Below are 27,709 nucleotides of genomic sequence, written 5' to 3'. Positions count from 1 at the left end.
CCAGTAGGCCTATCACGTAAAAAATGTGTGTCAGGAAAATGTGGGGTTCCACATTTTTTCTAAATAAAAATAGTATACGATGATGCACTGCAGAACTGCAGATCCTAAATCGGGTCGATTATTAACCGTCAAAGACACACCCACTATTCCACTTGTCAGGCAACAATGTGTTAACCAGGAAGTCTCGAACTTGAAGGGTGCGTATGTAAAAAAAGTTTTTTACATTTTTTGGACTTTTACTTTGTTGTTAATTAAACTTAACTTATTGAGTATAGCAGCATAACAGCAGGCGGTGTGTACATATATTAGCTTTATTCTAAGGGAGTCGTAAAAACTCCTTACAATAAAAACATTGAGTTTCATCGTGAGTTTCATCGTGAGTTTATTTTATATCGATCCGCAATCTTTAAATTCAGTTATTGAAGCTGTCAAGTAAAATAACATTGACACAGTTGCAGATTTTATAGATCCTGACACGAAGTGTTGACATTATCACCAGATAATATGAACTGCACCTGCAGGTTAAGACATGTATGGATCCCGTGTGAGCGTTCTGGTAAAACGACTTCCTGCCGTTAACTACTAAGTTTACAATTTCAGACTTTACATTCAACGTGCCTGCTTCTGTAAATATTTTTCTAAATACTACTAGGATTACTAGGAATACCAGGAAGATATGTGCCCTATTAATTCTTTGTTTTTATTAGAGCTCACATCATTTTTGAATCATGCTCCTGAAAGTGTGCAACCATTATATTTTCTTTCAGAGGTTTCAGCTTTCAAAATGAGCAAAAGGAAAGCTAAATCTTTGAGTGATACGCCATCCATCAAAAACCGCAGAGTGGAATCTGAGGACTCCCAGAGAGAAGATACAGTGGATGAAAGGGATTCACTCAAATTCAACGATCTTTCGATCGCTCCCACTGTCAGTGATTCTTAATGATGTAGTTACTGTAGCTACAGGTTACAACTGCAATTCCTGAATCATAAATCTTCACAACTAATGGTGGTCTTTTTGATTATATTTTGTAGGGTTCTGGGGATATCGGCGTCATTGAAAGCATCACCGTAAAGAATTTTATGTGTCACCATTTGCTAGGTCCATTCCAGTTTGGCCCTCATGTGAACTTTATTGTTGGAAACAATGGAAGTAAGAAAAAAAAATATTTATATAGTCTACTGTATGTATACCGCATATATATGCGTGTGTGTGGGTATATATATACACTCACCGGCCACGCCTCTTCAATTGCTTGTTAATACAAACAGCTAATCAGCCAATCACATGGCAGCAACTCAATGCATTTAGGCATGTAGACGTGGTCAAGACACCTTGCTGGTTGTTGGTGCCAGACGGGCTCATCTGAGTACTTCCGAAACTGCTGATCTACTGGGATTTTCACGCACAACCATCTCTAGGGTTTACAGAGAAGGGTCCGAAAAAGAGAAAATATTCAGTGAGCGGCAGTTGTGTGGACAAAAATGCCTTGTTGATGTCAGAGGAGAATGGGCAGACTGGTTCGAGATGATAGAAAGGTAACAGTAACTCAAATAACCACTCATTACAACCAAGGTATGCAGAATACCATTTCTGAACTCACAACACGTCGAACCTTGAAGCAGATGGGCTACAGCAGCAGAAGACTACACTGGGTGCCACTCCTGTCAGCTAAGAACTGGAAACGGGGACTACAATTCGCACAGGCTCACCATAATTGGACAATAGAAGATTGGAAAAAAGTTGCCTGGTCTGATGAGTCTCGATTTCAGAGGAATGTTTCCAACACCTTGTTGAAAGTATGCCACGAAGAATTAAGGAAGTTCTGAAGGCAAAATGGGGTCCAACCCAGTACTAGCGAGGTGTACCTAATAAAGTGGCCAGTGAGTGTATACTGTACCAGTAGGGACATTTTTTATGTATACAGTTTTACATGCTAGCAGTATGACTGATTCTTTAGGTGGAAAGAGTGCCATCCTGACCGCGCTGATTGTGGGCCTTGGAGGAAAGGCCACCACCACCAACCGAGGAGTGTCGTTGAAAGGCTTTGTGAAGCACGGAGAGAGGTAAGTTTACAAGAGTGTCCACTGACAACTGATTATGTTTGAAGGTCATCAGAAAGCAGCTATGAATACGTCAAACCAGATGTTCACTTGTTCTTTGTGTCTAGCACTGCCGACATCACAGTGAAACTGCGAAACAGAGGGCCGGATGCATACAAACGGGAGGTGTATGGAGAATGCATTTCCATAGAGCAACGGATTTCAAGTGATGGTGTTCGGACATGTAGATTAAAGAGCAAATCAGGTACTACTCAGCATATTATTCTATCTGTCAATTAAATACTTGTCAGTTGGTTAGTCTGTCTTTCTTAAAAATAGTCAGTCTGTTAGTTTGTCTCACTGTCTATTTATTAATGAGAGACAAGAGTTCTTGGTCTCTGATTGATTTTGAAACTGTACATGAAGTAGAGGTATGCAATGTGTTGGTATTATTCAAATGGTATTATTCCTTGTAATGTTGAAGTCATATTTATACTTTATTATGTTGTGTATTACAGGGCATCTAGTTTCAAATAAAAAAGAGGAAATGACCGCCATTTTAGACCACTTCAATATACAGGTTCGTACTCTGTGGTTTGTCATCTTCAGTTAATGTAAATCCTGATGTTTTACTCATACATGGAAGACCTCATTAACATCGAAAACATGTCACAGGTCGACAACCCTGTCTCAATTCTCAACCAAGAAATGAGCAAGCAGTTTCTGCATTCAAAAAGTGAATCGGACAAATACAAGGTAATGCACGGTTACAATTACGCATATCCCTGTGTACATCGATGTAGGAATCTAAGTGTGTGCTCAATGCGTTGTGTGAAGTTCTTCATGAAAGCCACCCTACTGGAGCAGATGAAGAGGGACTACATCCACATCAAGCACACCAAAGCTATGACACGCGAGCAGGTGGAGAGGCAGGAGGAGGTAAGGCTTCGCTAACAGAGATGCACTGTATAAGAACAATAGTATAAACACTCTATGAAAGAAGTTCTAGGTCAATGTAAATAAATATGCGGAAATGGTAGATTGTCCCAGAATTGAGTCTCTGTGATGTGTTTCCACACTGTTTTGTGTTTAGTGTCTTAAAGACCTCAAACAGGAGTTCCTGCAGAAGAAGGAGAGGTATGAAAACCTGTCAACCCTTGGGGAAATCAAGACAGTCTTAGAGGACCTGAAGAAGAAGATGGCTTGGTGCTTGGTGTGTTTACATGCGTTTCCTATCCATTTCACCAGTGATATCAATATATTTGCTTAGTTAGAAACCTGAAGGAACATGTTGATAGATTGCATGTTAATAGTTGCTAAACTCTGTGAAATTAGGCTTTTACAACTGTGGGAGAATGCTGTTGGAACTTTGAATTAATGCTATGTTCTATGTCCAGGTCAGAGAGAAGGAGAGGATAGTAGAGCAGCTACAGGAAGATGTAGAGTTAGAGGAAAGTATCCACAAGCACAAAGAAAACCTACAGCTCTGTCAGGTATGCATGGGAGCTCTGGGGCCTTTAAAACACAGAATCACATCAGATGGGTTTTGTTTAAAGGGGTCATAGAATGCAAATCCGAGTTTACCTTGTCATAGTTGAATAACGACAGTTTGTGGGTAAAATGGACATACAGAGAACCTCAAGTCCCATTGACACCTCTTTCCTATGCAAATCTCACAATTTGAAACTGCCGCTGTAAAACTGGCGATTCCCAAAGAAGCACCGAGTTGACGTCAACTTGGTGGCTGTACCTTATTTGGCTCTGGTTGGATGTTGCGTCTATGCTCCGAAGCTTCACTCGATGTAAACCAACCAATCAGCGCGCAGCTCATCTAAATATTCATGATAAAAAGGAGAAAACCTCTCGTTTCATTATAGTCCTATTTGACAGGGTTGCATTAGGGCGCATAGAACAGCACCCGCTTCATTTTCAGACCAACCAATGTTACATACCCTATTCGGAAACCTTAAGGAACAGTGTGAAATACCCTATAAAATCATTCTATGACCCCTTTTAAAGCATCGTTTATTCAAGTCCAACTTTCCAACTTTTGTCTCCCTTCCTCCATCCAGGAAAAAGTCAGTCAGGCTGAGGAGAAACTCCGGGACAACCAGCAGAACCTTGACAGCCTGAGAGCAGAAGAGGAGTCCTTGTCAGAAGACAGGTTGAAGTTGAAAGGAGAAAAGAAGACAAAGAACAAAGCTCACAAAGAACAAGAGGTGCAGTGCTGCTGTCTAAGGCTACACTGCCACTGCTCAGACCTTTCCTTCAGTACCACTGTTCTTTAGCTTCGAAAGTATATCTGGTTTCTTTGATGTGTTTTTATTTAGTCAAAACTGTGCTGCAGGTGGTTTACATCCGAGCTCAGAACAAACTGAAACAGTCGGAGAAGGAACAGAGTCTTCTTCAGGAGAGGATTGATAAGGCCAAAAATATGTGAGTTGGTTGTTTCTTTTAAAAGGCCCTGTTAATATTTGCATGTGGGATCCACTGAAAATGCAACCTTTGACCTTCCCTGACAGAGGGAGTCAGAACAGTGAGGCAGAGGCAGAGCACACCAAGCGTCTGCAGAAGATATCCACTCTGAAGGAACAGCTTGAAAAGCTTGAGAAAGAGTTACCAGAGCTGAATCAGGGGATCAAGGACAAGCAGCAGGCGCTTTTCAAGGGAAAGGAGGAGCTGGACAAGTTGAGGTACGTCAGAACAGAATTACCTTGCAAGCCTTTTCATGTACACCCCACACAGACCACACTGGGAACCAAAAAGTAGTCTTGACATTTGAAATATTCATCTGTTGCGTGTACAAGGCCAAAATGCCGACTTAAACGGCTTTCACTTGTAACTTGTGTGGAGATTTAGTTTCGAACTTGGCTTTGTTTGGTTTGCTGTGACAGGTGGGTACACATCATATTCAAGTGAATCTGGGCCTATTTTCATTTACATTTCCATGACCGTCAGTTTTTGTCATACGATACAAATGCGATTATCAATGTCTCTCTTGTTCCAGACTACGTAAAGCAGTTGTGAAAGGGCACTAAAATCAAACAGGCATAAAGCTGTCAGCAGTTTGACAGACTAACCTAATTCCAATGTCATGCTCTAGACTGGAAGAGAAGAACATACAGGTTTCGTTTGAGGTAAAACTGAAGCGAAAGAACCAGCTGCTGGCCAGTCGCTCCAATAAACTCAAGAGGTTCGGCGACCACATCCCCGACCTGCTTGACACTATAGACAAGGCTCACAGCAAAGGACGCTTCATCAAGAAGCCCATTGGCCCCATAGGTGACGCCAACATCCACCCCAGAGGTGTTTCAAGAATGTTTTCCAAAAGTGTCTGTAGCTGAAAGTTTGTCTTCTGCAGGGGCATGCATCAACCTGAAGGACCCCATGCTAGCTGTGGCGGTGGAGAGCTGCCTGCGCAGCTTCATGAAAACCTTCTGCTGCGACAACTACAAAGACGAGTCAGTCCTCCAGGAACTGATGTCTCTCTATTTCTCTAAAGGCAGCAGGCCCCAGATAATCGTCAGCCCTTTCACAGAGCGAGTTTACAAAACTCAAGGACGGTAATCAAGATCACCTTGGCTTTGGAATGTGGTCTAAAAGAAACGTTATTGTTATTTTTATTATTTTTTCCATGATGAGACAAACAATGACTAACCGTAAATATTTATTGCTATCAAGAAAACCACAAAATGTTTGTGTTTTAGTTCAAGAAATGTTTGTATAAGTCCATGACATCTTTGCATCTTGTGTTTCAGTGGAGTCAAACATCCTGATTACCCTTCAGTGCTTGACTCCCTCATCATATCTAGTCCAATCATCACCAACTGTCTAATTGACATGAGGGGCATAGAATCCATTCTGATCATCAAAGTACGTAAGCGTCTGTTTAGATTTTATTACATGCAAACACGCTGGTTTTTTGGTGATTACATTTACATTTAGTCATTTAGCAGACGCTCTTATCCAGAGCGACATACAGTAAGTACAGGGACATTCTCCCGAGGCAAGTAGGGTGAATGTGCCTTGCCCAAGGACACAATGTCATTTTGCACGGCCGGGAATCGAACCAACAACCTTCTGTTTAATAGCCCGACTCCTTAACCGCTCAGGCATCTAACTAATGCATGGTAACTGTGTGTTACCATGCATCACAGGAGAAGAGTGCAGCCAGGAAAGTGATGCAGCAAGGCACCCCTCCTAGGAACTGCCGCGAAGCGTTCACTGTGGAAGGAGACCAGGTCTACCCAAACCGCTACTACACCGCAGAGTACAGCATGGCCAAGTATCTTGGTGGAGATCTGGAAACAGAACTACGGTAAGAGAAAAAAAGGATTGTTGGCGATTTTGAACATTTTGGTTCTTTCTTTCTCTCTCTCTCTCTGTCTGTCTCTCACAATCTCTCGCTCTCTCGCTCTCGCTCTCTCTCGCTCGGTATTCGCAGCATGGTGGAGTCAGAGTTGGAGAACCACACAGCTCAACTGTCCAGGTTCAAGCTCCACCTGGGCTCTGTGAAGGAGGACATACAGCACATGGAGGGCCGGCTGCACAGCAACATCATGGCGCTGAAGAAGACTTTGGTAATGTGGGGCTCAGAGGTGGGGCCGAGGTCTCTGACAAGTGGAAGCACAGGCAGCAAGGGCTAAACTAAAAACACCCACCGGGTGACTTTCTGTGTTTTGGTTCAGGATGTGATGTTTTGTTCAGTTGTAGGATGTCTAACTGTCTGAGCCTGGGCGCTTGTTTTTACTTCAGGCTTTGGTGAACCAGGTCAAAGCCAGTTTAACAGAGCTGGAGAACGTTGAGGAGGAGCAGATCGATGACATCAGCTCGTTGGTAAAACCTTGAATTGTTTTGTTTGTTCATGAAACTAATTATTATCTACTGCATAATCAACTGTGGATACTATTGAAATGTGATTTGTTCAATCGCTCAAACATTGCAGGAAGAAGTGGCACAAGAGAACAATCAGAAAATTGAATCCGAAAAACAAACTGTGCATGAATCCAAGGAGGTGCTAGACAAACATGCCAAAGCAGTGATGGATATAGATAAGCAGTATTCTGATATGAGAGCTAGATTAGACCAGCTGGCAGAAGAAATGGACCCTTTAAAGGTAAGAATGGAGTGAATGTTTGTTGGAAATGGAAAACAAGGTATTCCTCAATCATTATTTAATGTATTGTCTTGTAATTTAACGGGACCCTGAGTCTGTGATAAAAGTTTTGATTGATTGAAGAATAGAAGTATACAGATTTTTGCCGCCACTAATATACAATCTGTCATGCTTTAAGGCTCTGCCATTCTCATGAAACTATTCTTATATAAATGTCAAAACAATCTTTTGTCATTTGTGTCTGGTGTTTGTTGTGTTTTCTCGGTGCAACAGGAAGAGCAGGCCAAGATGGAGGCAGAGTGTTCCAAACACGAGCGGAACCTGAGTGTTCTGGAGAGCAAGCTAAAAGGTCACCAAGACAATATCCAAGCTATGAGAATGGAGCTAGCTTCGAAAGAAGAGGAGATGAAGGTATTATTTTTGTATTTCTTTCCCAAAGAATATGACATGACCTTCATTCCATGTGTAGGTGTAATGTACTGGCATGTTAAAACAGAAAAAGATGAACAATAACAACTGGTTTCTAGGAATATGTGGCCAAGGCCAAGGAGATCAGCCAAGAGCGCCAGGACGTGAATCGCAGTGCCAAAAGCATCGACACCGAGATCACACGGTTGAGGAAGAGGATCAGTGTCCAGGAGAGCAGCCATGGAGACCAGGAGCAGGTGGTCCGGTAAGGTCCAGCTCTCATGGACCACCTCCACACATCAGTCCCTCAATCAATCAGTTAATCAATCACTGTTGTTCCACGGAATGCTCTTAAAAGCTTTTCTTGCCTGATTTTGATTGAACTTGTATGGTTGTTGGTTAGTTTACATGAAACATGACTATTTGCTTGTTGTTGACAACCCTGTGGTCTTTTAATAAGCGAGTATGCTGAGGCCCTTACCAACTACAGAGACAAGTCCAACCAAGTGAGAGATCTGAAGAAGTTCATCGACCGCCTTGATAACATCATGTCTGACAGACAGAACAGATATAAAATGATGCGCAGGTAACACATTCATTTAACCGATCAAAAGCTTTCACTGAAATCAAATGGGTCACGTGATGACTTTGGTTCAGGCCTTTCAAGTTGTAGCGTGTTGTTTTCCTCGTTCCTCAGGTCCCTCTCTGTGAGATGCAAGTTGTACTTCAACAACTTCCTGTTCAAGATGAGCTGCTGTGGCTCCATGATGTTCGACCACAACAACGAGACACTCTCAATATCGGTACTGTGTAGCATCAGTGTTCCTCCTTGATCGATCCCCTACATCAGGGACTCCTAGCCCTATTCCTGGAGAGCAGACCTTCCCTGACCCCCAAATTAGCATGCTGGTTTAATCATTAGCTAGTTACAAAGATGGGGGTTGAAGCCAAACCTCCAGGAGGGTAGCTCTACAGAAAGAGGGTTGGGCAGCTCTGCCCCACATGGGTAGACCTCTCTGAGATTTGTAGTACAGTCCTTACTGTATGTTAGAGACTGAGACATGTCAGCTGATGGGTTCGTATAACCTTTATGATAAAAAAAATTTGGACTCTCTGGACTAGGTTAAACCGCCCGGTCGGGAGAACGACAGCATGAGCGACATGCGCTCGCTGTCCGGAGGGGAGCGCTCCTTTTCGACTGTCTGCTTCATCCTCTCCCTGTGGGAGATCACCGAGTCCCCCTTCAGGTGCCTGGACGAGTTTGACGTCTACATGGTGAGCACCCCATATTTACCTGTTTACACCTTGTTTACATCTCCTGTCCAGTCTGGTATGAAAATGCAAACTGTATTGTATAACCCTAACCCTACTGCTACAATAAACCAGTGATGAGGGTAGCTGAGGTACCATTTCCTGAACATACAATTGTAGATTGTGTAGTGAAAATAAAATCCTTTTTTTATCCTCTTGCAGGATATGCACAATCGCAGGATCTCGTTGGATCTCCTTCTGGAACTTTCAGAGCGGCAACATCTTCGTCAGTTCATCTTCATCACTCCTCTGACCACAAGGTAATCTTCTCCTTGTGAAATTAGATAGCGTTAGTCAAACAAACCATTTTGAGCTGTTCAAAGACAGACCTCTTTGTTGGCAACTGTCTAGGGTCTTGGGTGTTCAAGGCATACAGTAAAAAGCTAACTGGTCATTGCTAAATGATTTGCATGGTTGATTATAATTATTTTATATGCTTGGTTTCTCATGTGCATTTTAGTAATCTACCGAAAAGTAGCCATATCAAGATCCATCATCTTCAGGACCCGGAGAGGGAAAGGAGTCACACTGGTGAAGAAGGTTCAGACTAACTGTACAGTATAACTATAGTACTAACTGTAGCCTCTCTGGGTGTGAATAATTATAGACTGTATAATGCTACATTTAATTCTTCAGCAACAATAACGTGTTTTGAAAAAAGTGTTATACTGTATGTGATATTTTGGAGTGTCATGTGTCTTGTAAAGTTTGTTTGTTTTGCTGATTCGATTGTAGCTCTGGTTTTATACTGTTCTTGCCATACTATTCATATCCTGTAGAAATCTTTTGTAGAAGTCCAATTGCCGAATACAGAGAGAACACAGTACATGGATAGACACTGACAGATTGGAAATTCTAGTCACATCTAAACTGTTATAATATTCATCCATCCCATTAACGGCACCTGTGAGACCATGCCTTTTGAAAAAGCCCATATATATATTTTATTGATTTTAATCACTACATACGTAATGTAACCATGTAATTTAGTGTGCAACACATGCCACATGTATAAAAGAACAAAAGAAATACGGTCACTTATGTTTTGATTTAGATCTTTCATATTCAGTAGAAACATTTACTAGACAAAGATTTTGACATGAAGTTTGGATTATATTGTGCAAACAATAGACTAATCGACAATGTGGGTTTTGGTCTCAATGATGCTGTCTCCATAACTGAGAAGCAGTGTAACTTCCACTGTGCTGTGTTAACTACAAGCAGACCCTCGGCCCATGCTTGCATAGCCTGGGAAAGTCAACCTGGAACTGTCAAACGAAAAGTACTATTTCAAGGTACACGTAGCCCGCTCCGAAACCTTCCTCTCCAACTGACCCGGACAACAGTCGCTGTTGTGTCTCAGTGGCCTTTCTGCATCCTCAAGATTCTGAGGATTTAGTCAATTAATTATAAGATGAAACTTTCAATAAAAAGTTGTTTTTACAAAAGTATCGTAAGTTGGAATGCAGAATGTCCAGTAAACATATGTAAGGCTTTTCCTTTGGGTGAACTCGAAAAAGAGCCAGTTTCCATTGGGGAGCTCTGACCACCCAGGATTACAGCCAAGATTGTAACATTTAGCAGTGCTCTTAATCTCTGTAAACATATTGATATGTACTATTAATTATGTTATTTGTATCTAAATTATATAGGAAAAATTTGTTGTAATAGGGTACCCAGCATTGTGATGATGGCCTATTTTTTATTTCAGAAGTGTAACAAAAGATGGGGAGTGAAGCATCATCTCGAAATTGTTAATCTTTCTATTGTTCCATATTGTTGGATCAAAACTCAATATAACGCTCAATAAAAATACTGCTCTCCACCAGAGATGACAACCAGGACCAAATAGCTGTCTTTCAAGAACTTGAGTGGCGCACACACACATAAGTAAGAAGTGGGAGTGCTGGGGGAGGACGGGGGGGGGCATGCTCCCACAGGAGACAAACTACTGGTCTGATGACTCACTACTGTACATCCCATGCAACAATACCAAACGTGTTTTAGAGGGCTACTTTTTGATACCCACTTAAGGATGCAAAAAATTAAAGAGATTATAGTTTTGACACTTAACATATGCATGCAAAGAACCTACTTTCCAGTTCCAACGTTTGAAACCATTTGGAACAGACAGCAGTCTCTATTTCCGCGGGCTCAAGAACTCTGTATAGTAGAGACAGTTACAATTATCATAGGAATTATTGTTTGTTACTAGCAAGTAAAGCAGACAGTAGCTGCTGCACATGGATTCTACCGTAAATACTGCAGGAACAAAAGTCAATGCAGCACATCACTGAGGTACAAGCTAAAGTGAAGTTAAATAGGAATGATCAGGATTACTTTGCACAACTCACATTGGTAGGTTTTGAAATATAAATGTGTGATATTGTATATAGCCATATTCAAAATTATTATTAGTCAGCTTTTAACATTCTCATGCATACAACCACAAGAAGCGCGTCCATTGAAAAATAGTCCAAGCATTTTTTTTTCCTGTGGAAATGACAGAAATGAAAATGAGACATTGAAATGTGTGGTGCTGTCCGGAGTGAGCCGAGGCCAACGGCAGGGCGGCGAGCCTCACTTCTGCATGTCACATTGCAACAGGAGCACAATAGACGGGTCGCTCTTCGCCGCCTCTTTGAACTCATCCAACGAGATCTGGTCGTCGTTGTTCTTATCCATCTTGCTGAAGATCCTGTCCACGCGCTGCTCTGGTGTCAGGCCGTCCTCGTTCATCTTCATCATGATCACCGTGCCCACCATCTTGTAAATGGCCTGCACACACAGACGAGACACAGGGATGAAGGAGGCTGTTGCTGAACTCACGCACTCAAAGGCTCAAGGTTTGAACGGTCATCTCGGACCATTCATCAGCACCACCTCATACTGAAACTCACTTTGTATTATTGGTTCTCTGAACTTTAATCAGACAGGTATCAGCATGTTATATGTGTAGAAATTAAGATTCAGAACCATATGGGTGGCATGGCGAGTAGAGTGATTACCACATAGGCTAAAGCCTTATCGGTGGGGCCTGGGTTTGATTCCAGCCTGGGCGGTTCCCTGCATTTTATCCCCTCTCTCTCTCCTTGCCTTTCTTGTCTCTGTCTAACTGTTACTATCAAAATAAAGTAGAAAATTCAAAAAAGATAGACTGCTAGGAAACATTTGAGAGGAGTAGGACCAAGAATACCACAGTACTTACAAATTGTAAATACATACATACAAAGATGTGAAACCTCTGGATCCTCACCTCAATGATCTCCAGCATCTCTACCCGTGTGATTTTACCGTCGCCATCCAGATCATACATGTTGAAGGCCCAGTTGAGCTTCTGCTCGAAGCTGCCACGCGATGTGATGGACAGGGCGCAGATGAACTCTCGGAAGTCGATGGTTCCGTCACTGTTCTTGTCAAAGGTTCTGAAGGCATGCTGAGCAAACTTTGAGGCGTCACCGTAGGGGAAGAACTGAAACAGACAAGAGCGCCACTAGGATTAGACAATAGAATCTTTCGCAGAGGTATTATCGTGTCTGATAATGGTTCATAATAAAGGATTGTGCCATGTCTCCATTTCAAGGCTTAAGCATTCATAAAAGTTGGAGGGAAACAAAGGATCCTTTTTGCTAATCAATGCTGTGGCAATGCTTCCAGATTATCACAGTCTTGTGCGAAAGGCCTTTAAAAACGATCTCTACAAATGAATACAATATCCTCAGACCTAGTACTAAACCACACAGTCCTAGGCAACATTGCCCTGTGATTACCCTGAAAAAGAACAGTAACCATGCATCACATGTACTGTACACACCTTTACATAGAGCTGCATCGCATAGACAGTACTCACCTTGATGTAGGGCTGCATCACACAGCGTTCACACCTTTACATAGAGCTGCATCACATACAGTACACACTTTCACATAGAGCTGCATCACATTGAGAACACCCCATTCCATAGAGCTGTATCACACTGACACTTCACACCTCTACATAGAACTGCATCAGTTAGACAGTACTCACCTTGACGTAGAGCTGCTGGAACTCATCCAAGTTGAGCCTGCCGCTGGGACAGTCCTTCAGGAAGCCTTTGTACCACTGCTTCAGCTCGTGCTCGTTGAACTCTGTGCTCTTCACCAGATCCTCCATCACCTCAGGAGTCAGCTTGCTGTTCTGTTTCCCCATGGTTCCTGCAGGTCAAGCACAGGTGAACAACCCAGCCACAACGTGACCAGAACCCAGCTACAACATGACCAGAACCCAATCACACAGTTATCGTGTTAATAACAATTCAATGAAACAGGCAGAATAACAGCCCTGTCACAACGCATCGACACAATCAACCCTGAACATGCAATCAATGTTCTCCAGGATGACTGCTTGGCACCCAACACCTTGGTGAGAGCATGCCTTTTAAAACAGTGTATTGATGTGAAGTGAAGTGGACTGCCATCAGGATCAGATATACCACAGTACAACTTATGTCCAACACTGATCAACACTGTGTCCAACACTTCAGCCCAACTCTGTCCAACCTCCCGTCTGTTCCTGCTCCGTAGATCCGCCAGCACTGCGGTCTCTGGAACGAGAGGATTGCGGCCACCATTGCAGCTTTGTTAAGTGTCTCCATCATAACAGTGCTATCATGTTCCTCAAATCGTGCCGCCAAACAGTGGCAAGGAAGCCAAAGCTTCAGGCTGAGACAGCAACTTCTCTGCTTATTTAGGGTTCCTCACTCTGACACAAGGCCGTGTCCTTTATCATTGATCGGTAATTCACAGCCAACGGCTAATTATTCAACGATTAAACAGGGGAATCAGCTTGCCTTGGGAAGTAATGATGCCAGACTCACCAGCTTGAATTGACTATCTAGTATTTAGTATTTGTCGACAAACCTGACAAACTGAGCCCATGGCAAATCCTACTAAACATTGTTTATGACGTCAGGGTGTATGCAAAACCTCAGTCCAAATCATTCTTTCATTTCCAGTGAGGGAGAACACAAAGCTGACAGCACTTTGCAGGGCAAGACCAAGAAACCACCCCTTTGCGGAGGGCACCTCATAGGAAGCTGTGCTTTTCCACAAGCATGCAGTGGCTCAGGCCTTTTGCTCTACATACAAAAAATGTGTTGCAATGCATTCTAAAACGTCTAAAGATCGTTTTTAATTTTTCTCTCCACCTCTCCTTACAGACGTAAATCGAGATGATGCAACTCGTGCTAAAGCAGTGGCTTAAGATAAATGTTACACAATAGTATCTTAATGAGCCAAGACCAATACAATGCATCGAATGACCTTGAGGACAAACATTTTGCAGAGATGCCAAAACGAACATATTCACAGGAAGGCGATTAAGGGCATGGCTCAGTGTCAGAGGAATCAACTTGCCCCTCTTAAATTACCAATCTGTTTATCAAGATACCTTCCACAACACGTACCGTCAGCAACAACATGAATGAGGAAAAAATAAGTAGGCTATTAGGAGCAATTTTGATCCCCACACGCTAGCAGTCACATCTCTGGTTTGTGGTAGACTCAAGCCACTGCCCGGACAAGGAGGATCAACCGCATTCCGATGGAAACGACGCAGTGGTCTGTTAATGCATGTCATATTCTAATGTGCCTTCGTGTATTTCTCTTGACATTTTACCATGCACATCGTGTAATAAATATGCAAAATCTGGACCACCAATATTGCAGAATAGATGACGGATCTTTTACACCTTGTTGGGTATAAGAGTTAACAAAAAAACAAATTACATCTAATAATAATCCATTAACAGGACACATCCCCCCCCCCACACACAATATTTCCCATTTTTTAGGCTAAACGTAATGCCTTCGTTTTATGGGTGCGCAGGTGCCAAACCTCTACACAACACAATGGCAAACCTCTCCTCAATTTTTTTTTTGAAATATAAAAACAAATGTACACAAAAAACACGGTTACATTATAAATTAGACCTATTCTAGCCATAAGCGATCCAGAATTTGAAACATGCTCGATGCCGATAAAACATACGTCTATGCAGGCAATACTTCTTACCTTGATATAATGTTGGTGATGCTATAGCCTATTGCTATGGACGTCTGCGCTATTGCTGAATAAACTGGGAAAATAACCTCTTGATTATTGCGTTTGATCAAATGGGATTATCCCCTATAAATTCCTGTTAGAAATGCCGGATTTCACGATTTTCCGATGATATTCCAGAGGAGGCGCAGTAGGGACCGATCCCACGCTAGTCTTTGGTTATGTTATGCGACTAGGGCACGTCGTCACCCGTGTGCATCACAAATTGATCTTAAATTCAGTGTTGCTTGTGTGTTGCTCCACTGTTTGGTTTATTAATTAGCATTGGCTGTAAGAAGATGACAAGGCAATGTGTTGTGAGCCGGGTCCGAAAAACAACATTGAATGGGCCTAAATATTAAAGGATTAATTTTCCAAAATCACAGCATAACTGCTCAAACCCCCATTCATTATAATATTACTGGGAGCATAGATTGCTTAAAACTCGGGTTTTCTTTGTTCTAATAATTACACTTCCATCCTCAGTTCAGATGTTCCCATCCTGGTACTGATCCCAGGTCTTAGAGCATGATTGCAAGTCTACCATTTGACCAAGAGGACACATGGTCGGAGAGCAACACGTAGTGTCCTTACAGTAGCCCACATGGCCATAGGCTACTTCACGACGGCTAGTTCCGAATCACCTCGGCTACACCCTTCTTAGATGGTCTGTTCTGGGTAGGGATATATCCGAGTCATGACATCAGTGTGACTGACTAGGGATTAAACCCAGGTCACTCTTATGACAATTGCACCCGTTCATAGCCAGTTACAGCCTATAGCTCGAGGGCAACATTTTTCAATATGACTGAAGATGAAGATATCGGTGTTATTCATTTGAGAAAACGTTTGTTCAGAGACGTAAAGCTACAACGTCTACAAAGACTTAGCCTACATTTTTTGTTTTCTTAATTTAATACTCACATACGATATACATCCAGGTTAAATACACACATAATTGTTTTCATGTAAACTTCACAACACAAAATCAAACAAGATTTTAAAACACATTGTGAACTTTAGCACCTGTCTTTACTAATCCAGCGGATCCTCTGACACTGTGTTCATTATGATTTAAAAAAATAAATAATGATAACACAAAGCATTGTCTCAGCTTGATTTCACTTGCATGATGGAACAGTACATCATGTCAATATCTTTTACAGCAGCATTCACTTACAAAGGTTAATACTGTGAAAAGGATGCATATTCTACGCCAAAATGGCATACAAAAGAAATATTATATGATAGCCTCAGAAGTCACCAACGTTTTTGCAGCCTGACATTCCTCTTCTATGACCTTTTTCTTTTTATTAGTTTTGTTTGCCATGCTCTATAATAATAACATGGTAAAATACATTTACAGGAATGGTGAATGGTATCAATGAGTTTTTATAACTGTGTGTATAGGCAGTGGAGATACTTGATATAATCTTGATTTGTCAAACGTAGTGTTTATATCGAAGCAAACTAGCATTGTGTGTTTGTTTTTAAACACATTTACAATACTCTTAATAAAATTATATAGACATATAGACAGTCAATTTAGTATATCTCTATATATTGGTTACAGTATTTTGTGTACAAATTTAATTAAATGTGAGCTAATTCTGTGTAGCTAAGAACAGAGTCCAAACATTTTCTGCATGGATTAAATGTGTCTGCTAATTAATATATAAGGGTGTTTTCTAGCTACATATTAGATCTAGATAAAAATTATTTTTAGGAATTGAGAATCTAGATTCTAGAATCTAGTCTCTGGAATGTATATTCTAGAATTTAGATTCAGAATGTTTCACAGTCTGGGACTAAGTCCAATCTAGGAAACTGACAAAAACAGTGTATCACAGGATGTGCATTTAAAGATTTTTGTTTTAAGACATCACATCTCAAAATTATTTAGTTATATGTTTCTTCACAAATGATTTCAGTGTTCTATCTATCCTGTCAACAAACAGCTTCCATGTCAACAAAAGAATCAGTAATGACTGTACATGTTGTATTCAACAAAATAAGAAAGGTAATATTCACAACTTTAGACCGGAGATCAATTGATCAGTTGTCTTTAAACTAAACTATAGTCTTGAAATGCAAAACTTGCCAATATAATACACTGTGGAGTCCCACCATTTGGTGAAATGGAAATAAAAAGAATAAAAATTTAGAACTTGGTCTGCTTTAGTTTGTCGATGTGGTAGCACAACTTCAAGGCTGGTCCGAGCTTCAGTCCTAGGTATTTCATAATCATGTCACTCTTCAGAAGTAACAAAGCATTTCCGTCTATCTCCTGTGGAAAAAAAACCCCACATGTTAGGTTAGGGTAATGATGATGACAGCCCCGCGTACCACACGCTTGCTGTGTACGGATGCTGTGATCAGGCCTACATGCTTCTTGAAGACTTCCACATGGGGACCCAGGGACTGGGGGTCAGCATCCCGGATGAACCACACCACGTCTTCCACAGACCAGGCGGAGGGGTCCTTACTGGGGGGCGGTTTGGACTCCTGGCCCTCAGGGGAGGGGTTGTAACCTGTGGAGCAGGGGACACAGCTGCTGATGAATGACTTATAAGTAAATAACTAAATATGAACTGCCGGTGGAAAGATAGAATAGGAAAGAATTAGAAAGCTCTGCTTATATTTTCTAGGGTTATGACAGAACAGTGGCTTACAGTGGCTTTAGGGCAGGTCAAAATTATTTTTGTCCCCATGATTACTGTGTTTGCCTTTATTAAGTGTGGTATTATTGGTTTCCTTCAGCCTGTATCTTGGGTGAAACTTCATGAAGAAGTTAGACTTCACCTCCCTACCAATTCTGTTGGTCTCCATGAAAGCGTTGCCGTTGGGGCTGGACGTCTGTCGGCAACTTCCCTTGGTGAACTGCTGGGACGAGCGGAACCCATACGAGGACTTTGGCGAATAGGTGGAGCTTATGGAGCTGAAGGCGGAGTCACCTGGATCCCCCGAGTACTGCTTGGAGTCTGATGGGTCTAGAAGGTACCCCTCAGCCATCGACGTTTCTGCTGTTTGAGATACAAAAGACTTAGACATAGTATTCAATTCTATTCCATTTATATCACTTTACTGATTAGTGATATGAATGTTAAAGTGAGGTGAATTTAATACCGTATACGTAAAGGGTGGGCAGCTGAATTGACAGGAATTACATTTGAAAAAGATTCAGGGATGTTTTGAAATAAGTACAGGACTAGTTGTGATGACTCATGTGTAGTACAACAGTGCAATTAATTTCATTTAGCAGGAGTTTTTATTCCAAGTGAAGTACTAATAGTGCATTTACTAAGTGCTGCAGATATATTCTAGTCATGGACTAGCTTTAACAGTCAGTGTCTGTGTTTTTTACGACGGTGCAACAACAACATTGTTCCAACTCCAACATTGGATAATTTGGTCATTGTGAGAGAGTGCTACCATCGGAGTGGTAGGAGCCAGAGCTGTGCTGGGTGATGGGCTGGTCACTGAAGAGGTTTTCACAGTGCAAGCTGCGACACAGCTTCTTCAGGAAGCGCAGTACATAGCCAATACTGTTCACCACAGGAAGACTCAATAGGTGTTGTTTCCCATCAAACGTGGCTGAAAAAAACACGTGAAAGTATTGCAGAAAGTCATGTATCATAATTCCAGTGTTATAATAAAAAGGATAGGATGTATGCCTTGAATAAATGAAGGTTGGATGATCATACTCTTATGTACCTTAAATTACTGAAGTTTATAGATAGAATATAACTATATAATTAACTACTGAATAACTTCTAATAATAATAAAATAACTACTGGAAAATAACCAGAGTGTGATCTACATTTGCTTACCTGATATTTTCTCCCCTCCATAGCCCTGTGTGAGCAGAGTAAACACAGCTTTCTGCTGGAAGGCGCTGTCAATGCAGCCCTGGACAGCCTGCTGTAGCACCACCGAGGGCCGGTCAGGCCCAAAGTGATCTGGGAGCTGGTGGACCTTCTTCCTGTCCAGGTTAGGCCCCATGTTGGCCTGCTTGTTAATGTAGATACAGACTGTGGAGGGAGGAGAACAAAGGTGTTCAGTGATAACCTTACTGTATTACTGTTTCTATTTGGTAAAAAAGTATTCCTTGGTGGGCAGGGCAGTTGCAGGTAATTCAGAAGTGTCTCCTGATTTGAATATCTCAATGTAGCAATACGGGTCATACTATACACGTGGCAAAGCATGATTATGTTAAACGTTTATGAATCTTTAGTCCTGTCCGAACCAGCACATGGTCACACAAAATCCCTTACATTAATGTTGAGCCATTTTGTAGTCACCCTGATCCACAGCGGGGTAAACATAGCACCTCCACAGGGCCCAGCTGGGCTTGCCGGCCTCACCTGTGAGCACCTGGGGCGTGGCGGAGTGGGGTATGGTGGCGGCATCCTGGGGGATCGAGCTCATGTCCGGCTCTGGGGTGCTGCTGGGCGGGGAGATGGCCAGCGGGGTCATCCCCATCCTGGGCTTCAGCTGCAGGTGGAAACACACGTTACTTCTGCTGTTCTGATTGTTTTACTAGTTCACTATTGCATGTCACACTGCTATGTTTTGTTTGTGTTTTTGCTGGTGAAAGATTGTATTCCAGTTTGTGCACTGTACTGTAAAATCTGTTTTATGTTATACTATACTGGTATGCCATGTTGACTTTTTGTCTTGTTTTCTTATTGCAAATTAATTACATATGAATTACATACTGCTATCTGCCTCAAAGAGGATTTGACACTAACTTAAGGCACATCACTCAAGCACAATCTACTTATTTTAATTATTTATTACTTTTACTTATGTTAATTGTGTGTTGTTTTTCATACTTTTCATACTTTTTTGCACTGTTGAAGTAGCTACAAAAAAGTTTTTCATGGCAAAGTATTAATCCTGTGTACTATGTATTTGATCAATAAACTTAGATTTTAAATCTATAAAAATGCATGGAGCTTTAGGACTTCTAAAAGTTAAGACGCTTAAGCTGATTTATTTACACAGAATGTTACATTACATTGTTGTAGGCCATCTGTGGCATAGTACACAACTTGGAATACCACTGCTGGTGTGTTTACACAACAAAATCACAAACACAAAGTATTTTTACATACACAGCTGTCATTTGTTGGTGCTACCACTTCCTCGCACCAAAACAGGTAAATCACACCAAATCTGAAGGAGATGTGGGATGTGGGCATCATTAGCATTTTGAAAACAGGCTCCCACTACTATCCCCATCAGACTGACCTTGAAACCTGGCTTCCTGCCCCTCTTCTTCGGCACTTTTAAGGGAGGGAGAGACTCAGGATAGCGATTTGGAAAATCCATCTTGGCAACATTGCGTAGCGGGGGTCTCCCTCTCTTCCTGCCTGGTATCTTGCCCGGCTGGCTGGGGATGAACGAAGGACTCACTGCAGCCGATTGCATTTCACTGTTGCTGTCTGCTTTCTGTGCTGTTGCTGCAGGTACACTCATTTGAGCTAGATATAGGAGACAAAGGATTACAGATCAATCAATCATTAATTTTAGATGGGATGTAGCCTATTAACATCACAATATAAAAACTGAGCAGAAGCATACATACATGTCTAGATATGTTTTTTTTTATTATTATTATTATTTTTTAATTACTGAACCAAAATAATTACTCAGAAATCAATTTACAGTACACAGTGCCCTATCATACACAGTGCCCTATCATGACTTCATCTGAAGATGCTGAAGTAAATTAGCATAACAACATTAGCATAAAGGCATCAATGGCTTGCTGAGTGTGTATCCAGCAGAGCAATGCAGCCAGTTACAACATTTGAAGCTCCAAAATCCAGCAACACAAAAGGCACCCATGCATAAAGCTCACAAACATGAAACATGCCTCCGCATCTCATACATCCCGTCAAATACTAGCGACTACCGGGGGCTTTCGTTACCTGACGCCTTCTAGTTCTAAACGCCTGAGAACCAAGCCCTTTGTCTCAGTATCCCAGAAGCATGGACAGCAGGAGAAGGTTTACGGCAAAATCCCTCAGCAAACTGGGAAAGCCATCTTGCACCCTGCTCTTATCTGTTGCCTGCCTCTGTGTCCGAGCTCGGCGCTCGATGCTGGGCGGCTGCACGGCACTCAGGCTGCAGACATCTCATTAGACTAATGCATTCAGCAGCCAAGGAAGAGGGAGGGAGGGGGGAGGGACTGACTTCACCATGGCTACACAGCTATGAATTACCATTACGATGACAGCTTTCACCCTAATCTTAAAAAACAGCCCCAAGTGCCAATGCTGGAAAATAAAAACCTCCCAAAACAAGTGCGTGGATGTCTCAGTTATGAAGCAGGACGTACACTGTAACCAACTCACTGTTTACATTAATTACATTAAAACACCGTTGCATGTTACAGCTGAATATATAGTAGCCTAGCCTAGGCTGCACCACAATGGAAACAATTGCACTGAATGGTCAATATGCACTCACCATCCAGATAAATATGGATAGGAGAGTATGTCCCTTATTAGCTCAGTCCTTATGAATTTTCTCTATTATTGTTTCTCTGCTTCCAATGTCTTGAACAGAGCGTACAGTGGAGTCTCCAAGCAAGGCGTATTCCACTGTAATATAATGTGTGTTTGTGTGTGTCTGTGTAGAGAGGGGGGTTGTTGGTGTGTGTGTGTGTGTGTCTGTGTGTGTGCATATATGTACCAGTTCTAGGAAACGTTCCTCTGTTGTCATGGCAACAAGCCTGAAACACCCTCTCATGGTTTGCGTGTGCAACTGAGGCTTAATACAGTGATATAATTAGCCTAGACAGAGGACATCCTCACACTGCTAATTACAATAGAAAATTAATTGCATACGTAATGTGTGCACATATTCTCACCATATTCGTTTCCCCTTCTCTCTCTCTCTCTCTCTCTCTCTCTCTCTCTCTCTCTCTCTCTCTCTCTCTCTCTCTCTCTCTCTCTCTCTCTTGTGTTCTTTGTTAGGCTCTACTGTTGTGTTATTGTATCATGTCCAGTAGAATGGTCACAATTTTAAACATCATATTGTTTAATAAAACAATAGAGTTGCAGAATAAATTATTTACCCAGAGATCAGAAAATGAATCAATTATTACTAAAAAGGTTTTTCTTTGATGCCAGGGGATGCAAAAGGAGACGATAATGATGATAACTCGAGTCTAGCACGATAGGCCGTATTCATGTTGCTAAAGAAAGGGTAAAAATAACTGGATTGCAGTGAATACCTGCCCAGGGCAAACATCGCCCTCTACAGTAATTTCTGATGCATTTTCATGTCTACTGTAGAGTTGGCTAATAAAGTTGCATTTATTTTCAAAACAAAAATGGCGACGTGCATGGTTTCAAAGATGTCGCCCTTGGTGTTGCCAACTATACGATTTCTCTTGAAAATGCAATATTCTACAAGGACAATAACAATGTATATGACGGAAATTTCCAGACGAGGTGAGACTATTATTTTGGTGAGTGAAATATGCTGTCCAGCAGCATTAGTTAAGGCGTTAGCTGTCAAATTACCTTTGATTTCAACTGAGTGGCAGTTCATCTTGTCAGTCGTGTATTATGTCACATCTGTTTTACTCCGAGGTTTCTTTTGCCGGTGATGTCTGTCACCTTAAAACAGCGAAATGTTACATCTAAATGCTTACCGTTGGTTGACACCTTCGGATTGATCTTGTAATGCAGTAGGCTACATCGATTAAGTAGCCAGCCAGCGTGTCAACCTTTGAACGTGGATGGTCTCTGTGGATGGTTAGGTACAGTTTTTGGAAGAGGTTGTCCAACATGGTAAAAGCCTCTATTGTATTCCCTTCTTTGACTTTCTCTCTATCCGTAGGTTACACCGCAAATGCTCAGTCGGTTGAAAACTGCATCAGTGCCTCCGGTTTCAGTGGGCCACTTAAACATTACAACGGTCTTATCAGGGACGGTGCACTGCGTGAGGATCCTCAGCAAAAAGCGGTGATGGAAAAACTGGAAGAGATGCAAAACACACTGAGGGGTTACAGTAACCAGCCAACATCGCTCTTTTCAAAGGTAAGCACTTGTCATTCACTTATTACCATTGCCCACGATGTACTTGAATATTAACAGGTTGATTTCATTTTCTTACAGTTCTTCTCAAAGCCTCAACCTCCAAAAGGCTACTACATTTACGGGGATGTAGGTAAGGTGCCCATCCCTTTTGTAATATCAAAATACGATGACACTAATGATCTGCTTGACTTATCTATGATGAAAAGTCACACTCAATCATTGTCATGTTTTTGTACCTCTAGGTACAGGAAAAACAATGGTCATGGATATGTTTTATTCACATGTGGAGACTGCCAAGAAAAAGAGAGTTCATTTTCATGGCTTTATGTTAGACGTACACAAAAGTAAGTTCAGTTTATATATTAGGGATGTGCATCTCCATCACTGAGGACGATGCGATACACATCTCGATGCACTGCCAACGATCCGATACATTAAAGATACATAAAAGCAACTACTAATCCGATACGATTCACCCCTATTGCGATGCAGTGCGATTCGACACGATGCGATTCAATGAGATGCGATTTAAAAGAATATGATGCTATGCAATTTAATATGGTACATAATGATTTATTTCTTTGTCCGACAGCAAATCATCAATTAACTAAACAAGTGAAAGGTTTAGCCTACTTCACATATTAAACAAAGTCTCTGACAAAAGATAAAATAACATCAGGCCTGGACCTTGCCTTAAACCAGTCCTTCTTTCCTGTTCTATGTGTTCTCTGAATGTAAAAAAGGGTAAACTATTACTGGCAATCACAAGCTGCTGTAAACACTGTCTTAACACCACACACTAAATTGAACTCATAGGTCCTACTTTAAGGTTTTTCTCAATGACTCAGCTATCTCTCGTCTTACTTTGTCGTACACAACAGGGATTTGTTTCTCTGAGAATTAGCTTCCTATTCTTGCTCGGGGTACCGGTGGAGCTAGCCACTGACTGTAGCCATAGCTGAATCCGAGGGGGAGGCAGACGTCTCCACACAAATACCATGTAACCTTTTCAGGTGACTAGCTAAATTAGCCGTGCTCCCTCTGTACTTTATAGCAGCACGACATATCTTACCAATTGCATTAGTCTTGTCAAATTGGCCATCTTTCTTGTAAAGAAAGTGTTGGATTTATTGCAATTCGTAGGGACGTGTAATTCGCCATGATAACACTCTCCCGAACATGCCTACAACTCGCGCGAAACTTGGCCGAGAGACTTGACGAGAATCGGCCACTGACAGGCAGCAGTGGAGATGAGAGCCCGCTTAACCCTTGTGTTATCTTCGGGTCGTTCTGACCCATCAGTCATTGTGACCCACCGTCGTATTGCGACAACTTTACCGCATACAAAAACAAAGTGAAGCATTTTCTTTTAACCGTTGGGCTGTCTCAGACCCCCCACATTGCGAAGGTTAAAAGAAAATTATTTTTATTTGTTTTTGTATTGGGTAAAATTGGGTAAACACAACGATGGTTCGTTATGAACCTTTGGGTCATGTGACCCGAAGGCAGCACAAGGGTTAAGAAACAGAGAGGAGGAATCTATCTAAATATAAAATTATTGGTCACAAATCATTGGTCACATTTTTAAATACTAAATGTTGTTCGCCTACCACGATTCTATATAAATACATCGGATTATACCGATGCAAAAATGTTAGAAACGATGCATCGCGATTCATCCCACATTGTAGGCTATCCGGTGCACACTTTTTTGATCCGGGCCATCGCATCGTGAACTTTTATGCCGATGTATCGATGCGAACCGGTGAATCTTCCCATACCTAATAAATATACTTTGTTTTATTTTATTTATTTTTTTACACTTGTCAGCTATAGTTCCTTGCCATACATATATTTTATTACATTAAATTTAATGAAAGGTACAATATGTTTTTACTACTGTTAGCAAACTACTACTGTATTGTGACTGTATGTAATTAGGAATACATCGCCTGAAACTGAGTATGCCCAAGAGGAAGGCTGGGAAAATGGCCAAATCATACGACCCAATAGCTCCAGTCGCAGAGGAGATAAGCATGGAGGCTTGTCTGCTGTGCTTTGATGAGTTCCAGGTACGATAGGTAGACGTATTATTTCACATTGTATTATACATGAATGTACAATAATATTCAATATTTGTTTGACCAGTTGATGAATTAGTTATTATGCTGATCCCATCCCTCAGGTCACAGACATTGCAGATGCCATGATACTGAAGCAGCTCTTTGAGAACCTGTTCCTGAATGGTGTTGTGGTTGTGGCTACTTCTAACAGGCCTCCTGAAGGTGAGAAGCAGGTGGACACTCTGGATTCAGCATGCTTAAAACATCCTGTTTGTCATGACTGTACATCCACATTTTAAAAGACAGTAAATATTAACAATGCTCTGTCTGTCTTTCTAGATTTATATAAGAATGGACTTCAGAGGGTTAACTTTGTCCCATTCATCGCTGTGTTGAAGGTAAAGATGCTCCATGTGTTATTATGCTTTAATGATACATGACTCAGTGTAAGTCACCACGTTTTTCCATACCTTTATTGTATCGGTGCTATTCAGTTTTTTGTTTTTGATGTCTTCTAGATTTATTTAATGGGAAAGGAAGAACAGTGCCTTTACCAAAGTTTATTGTGCACTTCCCCTTCTGCTTTCTCTCTTGCAGAATTATTGCCAAACTCTCAGATTGGATTCGGGGATAGATTATCGTAGAAGAAACAGACCATCGGGTGGAAAACTCTACTACCTGTAAGAAGTGCATGGGTTAGACCACTGGATAGATACAATTTATTGCAGTGTTCAAAAATTGGATTTGTTTTTGCAGCAGCCAGTTAATGTCCATATGAAATGTATTTTGATGTTACTTTAGGTCTAGTGAACCTGATGTGGAGGCAACACTGGACAAGATGTTTGATGAGCTGGCTTTCAAACAGAATGACAGTGAGTTGCCTGTTTTGTTCTTAATGCTCAGCCATATATAAACTTAATTTGTGAGTAAAACCTCACCCATGTGAAATGTATTCCTTTTGTACTCTTTATCAAATGAAACAAATCTGTCATGTTGTGAAGTCAATGTTGTATTAGTTCAAAACAATTTCAGTCAATTTTATTATTATTATATTTTTCTTCCCTACAGTCACAAGACCAAGGAGGCTTAAAATCCAAGGCCGGAACCTGGATCTGAGCAGAACTTGTGGGACCATAGCAGATTGTACGTTTGAGGAGTTGTGTGACCGGGTGAGTCAGCCTAATCTCTGTGGTCATGTCGCACCTTTTTCATCAAGGTCTTGCACAAAAAAACGATGACGTGTGATTTACATAATAATATTGATATTTTAAAACTTATGTTTGTAAACATACAGGTTATTGAACATTTAGTTTTAGTCCCCCCAGAGTAATGAAAGTATTATATTGAATACAATATATTTAGAGGAGAAGTTATATAAAATTATAATTGACTAAATAATTATTTGTGGCAGATTGTTCTTGTGTTTTTCAGCCCTTAGGTGCCAGTGACTACTTGGAGATGTCCAGACTGTTTGACACAGTCTTTATCCGGCACATTCCCCTGCTGACGCTGAACAAGAAAACTCAAGCACGGCGCCTAATAACACTTATAGATGCCTTTTATGATCATAAGGTACAGTAACTACACACACCTTATGCAAGCTCATTTTGATTTTTGTCAGCCTGCCTTCATATATTCAGAATTCAGTGCAGAACTGATGCAGGAGCTCCAGTGTGTGTATGGATGGGTAATGGTTCAGGCTTCTGGTCTTTGCTCCAGGTGCGAGTGGTGATTCTTGCGGACCATGCATTGGATGAGATCTTTGTCCATGAGGGACATGACGAGCATGATGAAAGCCATGTCCTGATGGACAACCTGGGGCTCAAAAGGGTACGTAGGAACCACATCCCCAAACCCTCCCACCCCATAATACTGTTCTTATTTCCTGCAATCAGATTGTTTTGTTTGTACTCATGAAGTTCTGCATCTCAAAGTTTAATATTTCACGGATGAGGCCTCATGACTGAAACAAACAAACCTGTTATTGATGTGTATTTTTATTTAAAAAAATTGCTGAATGAGCAGGATTCAGCCAGTGGCCTGTCGATCTTCAGCGGGGATGAGGAGGTGTTTGCCTTCCAGAGGACGTTGTCTCGGCTAACAGAGATGCAGACGGGGGAATACTGGCTGAAGGGGGACAGAAGCACCACCTAACAACTCAGGACCGCAGCCGAACTCCTATGAAGCCTATCTGCCCAGGACAGAACAGCACAGAACGCTGATATTTCTCATATCTGACTTATCAACAATCACATGAAACCCACTACACAATGAAGGCACTCAAACCCATGCAAAATATTTTTTCTGAAATAAGATTTTATTTTTTTATTTTAAGACTTCATTGCTTAACTTTGCCATTGCACTTTACCAACTGACCGTACTGTACAGATCATCTTAAATTATACTTTTAAAATATGTTTGCTTTTAATACTGTCATATTGTGGGTAAGTATTGAATTGCAGTTTTATTAGCACATCTTCTATTTACTCACGGAAAGAGGGCTTTGGGAAATGTACTCTGACCTTTGAAAATGAAATTCCAATGGTGTGCATTAAAAGGTCATGAGGTTGAATGGAAGACTGCCTTCTTTTGACATTTAATGATTGGTTAAAGGTATTACATTTATTTAAATTATGT

General features: G+C 41.4%; 4 protein-coding genes across 10 annotated transcripts; 2 read left to right on the top strand and 2 right to left on the bottom strand.

Annotated features, from left to right (window-relative positions):
* Window positions 1–105: 105 nt before the first annotated feature.
* smc6 (structural maintenance of chromosomes 6) lies at window positions 106–10,316 on the top strand. The gene is made up of 27 exons (XM_062468920.1): window positions 106–197; window positions 768–925; window positions 1,033–1,150; window positions 1,959–2,064; window positions 2,169–2,305; window positions 2,559–2,620; window positions 2,716–2,796; window positions 2,878–2,979; window positions 3,134–3,253; window positions 3,438–3,533; window positions 4,113–4,259; window positions 4,388–4,476; window positions 4,563–4,733; window positions 5,144–5,322; window positions 5,402–5,603; window positions 5,799–5,913; window positions 6,198–6,358; window positions 6,485–6,620; window positions 6,796–6,876; window positions 6,986–7,156; window positions 7,430–7,567; window positions 7,684–7,829; window positions 8,025–8,150; window positions 8,262–8,367; window positions 8,687–8,839; window positions 9,038–9,135; window positions 9,336–10,316. The coding sequence occupies exons 2-27, from the start codon at window positions 785–787 to the stop codon at window positions 9,424–9,426; spliced, it is 3,273 nt and encodes a 1,090-aa protein (XP_062324904.1). The 5' UTR covers window positions 106–197; window positions 768–784; the 3' UTR covers window positions 9,427–10,316.
* Window positions 10,270–15,147, bottom strand: vsnl1b (visinin-like 1b). Its single transcript, XM_062468921.1, has 4 exons — window positions 14,925–15,147; window positions 12,900–13,066; window positions 12,132–12,347; window positions 10,270–11,653 (listed from the first exon to the last, which is right to left on the bottom strand). Exons 2-4 carry the CDS (start codon window positions 13,059–13,061, stop codon window positions 11,456–11,458), a joined length of 576 nt encoding a protein of 191 aa, XP_062324905.1. The 5' UTR covers window positions 13,062–13,066; window positions 14,925–15,147; the 3' UTR covers window positions 10,270–11,455.
* Window positions 15,148–15,876: 729 nt separating this feature from the next.
* Window positions 15,877–22,939, bottom strand: LOC134026238 (sex comb on midleg-like protein 4). Of its 5 annotated transcripts, none has more exons than XM_062468775.1 (8): window positions 22,491–22,939; window positions 20,206–20,438; window positions 19,317–19,446; window positions 18,783–18,983; window positions 18,384–18,545; window positions 17,762–17,974; window positions 17,337–17,482; window positions 15,877–17,238 (listed from the first exon to the last, which is right to left on the bottom strand). In XM_062468775.1, exons 1-8 carry the CDS (start codon window positions 22,516–22,518, stop codon window positions 17,113–17,115), a joined length of 1,239 nt encoding a protein of 412 aa, XP_062324759.1. In that variant the 5' UTR covers window positions 22,519–22,939; the 3' UTR covers window positions 15,877–17,112. The 5 variants fall into 5 exon arrangements, with proteins under 5 accessions (XP_062324759.1, XP_062324763.1, XP_062324761.1 ...); XM_062468779.1 differs by having other exon boundaries at window positions 22,622–22,938; XM_062468777.1 differs by having other exon boundaries at window positions 17,762–17,971; window positions 22,491–22,936.
* afg1la (AFG1 like ATPase a) lies at window positions 22,299–27,649 on the top strand. 3 transcript variants are annotated; one of them, XM_062468772.1, is made up of 13 exons: window positions 22,299–22,418; window positions 22,810–23,009; window positions 23,088–23,139; window positions 23,252–23,353; window positions 24,951–25,081; window positions 25,195–25,294; window positions 25,412–25,470; window positions 25,670–25,752; window positions 25,874–25,944; window positions 26,141–26,241; window positions 26,504–26,644; window positions 26,792–26,902; window positions 27,098–27,649. In XM_062468772.1, exons 1-13 carry the CDS (start codon window positions 22,310–22,312, stop codon window positions 27,224–27,226), a joined length of 1,389 nt encoding a protein of 462 aa, XP_062324756.1. In that variant the 5' UTR covers window positions 22,299–22,309; the 3' UTR covers window positions 27,227–27,649. The 3 variants fall into 3 exon arrangements, with proteins under 3 accessions (XP_062324756.1, XP_062324757.1, XP_062324758.1); XM_062468773.1 differs by having other exon boundaries at window positions 22,299–22,435; XM_062468774.1 differs by lacking the exon at window positions 22,299–22,418 and adding an exon at window positions 22,536–22,729.
* The last annotated feature ends 60 nt before the right edge of the window (window positions 27,650–27,709 follow it).

This window comes from Osmerus eperlanus, chromosome 9, assembly GCF_963692335.1.
Source record: "Osmerus eperlanus chromosome 9, fOsmEpe2.1, whole genome shotgun sequence".
NCBI classification, from domain to species: domain Eukaryota; kingdom Metazoa; phylum Chordata; class Actinopteri; order Osmeriformes; family Osmeridae; genus Osmerus; species Osmerus eperlanus.
The sequence above is the reverse complement of the archived record's forward strand: the minus strand, read 5'-3'. Positions and strand labels throughout refer to the sequence as shown.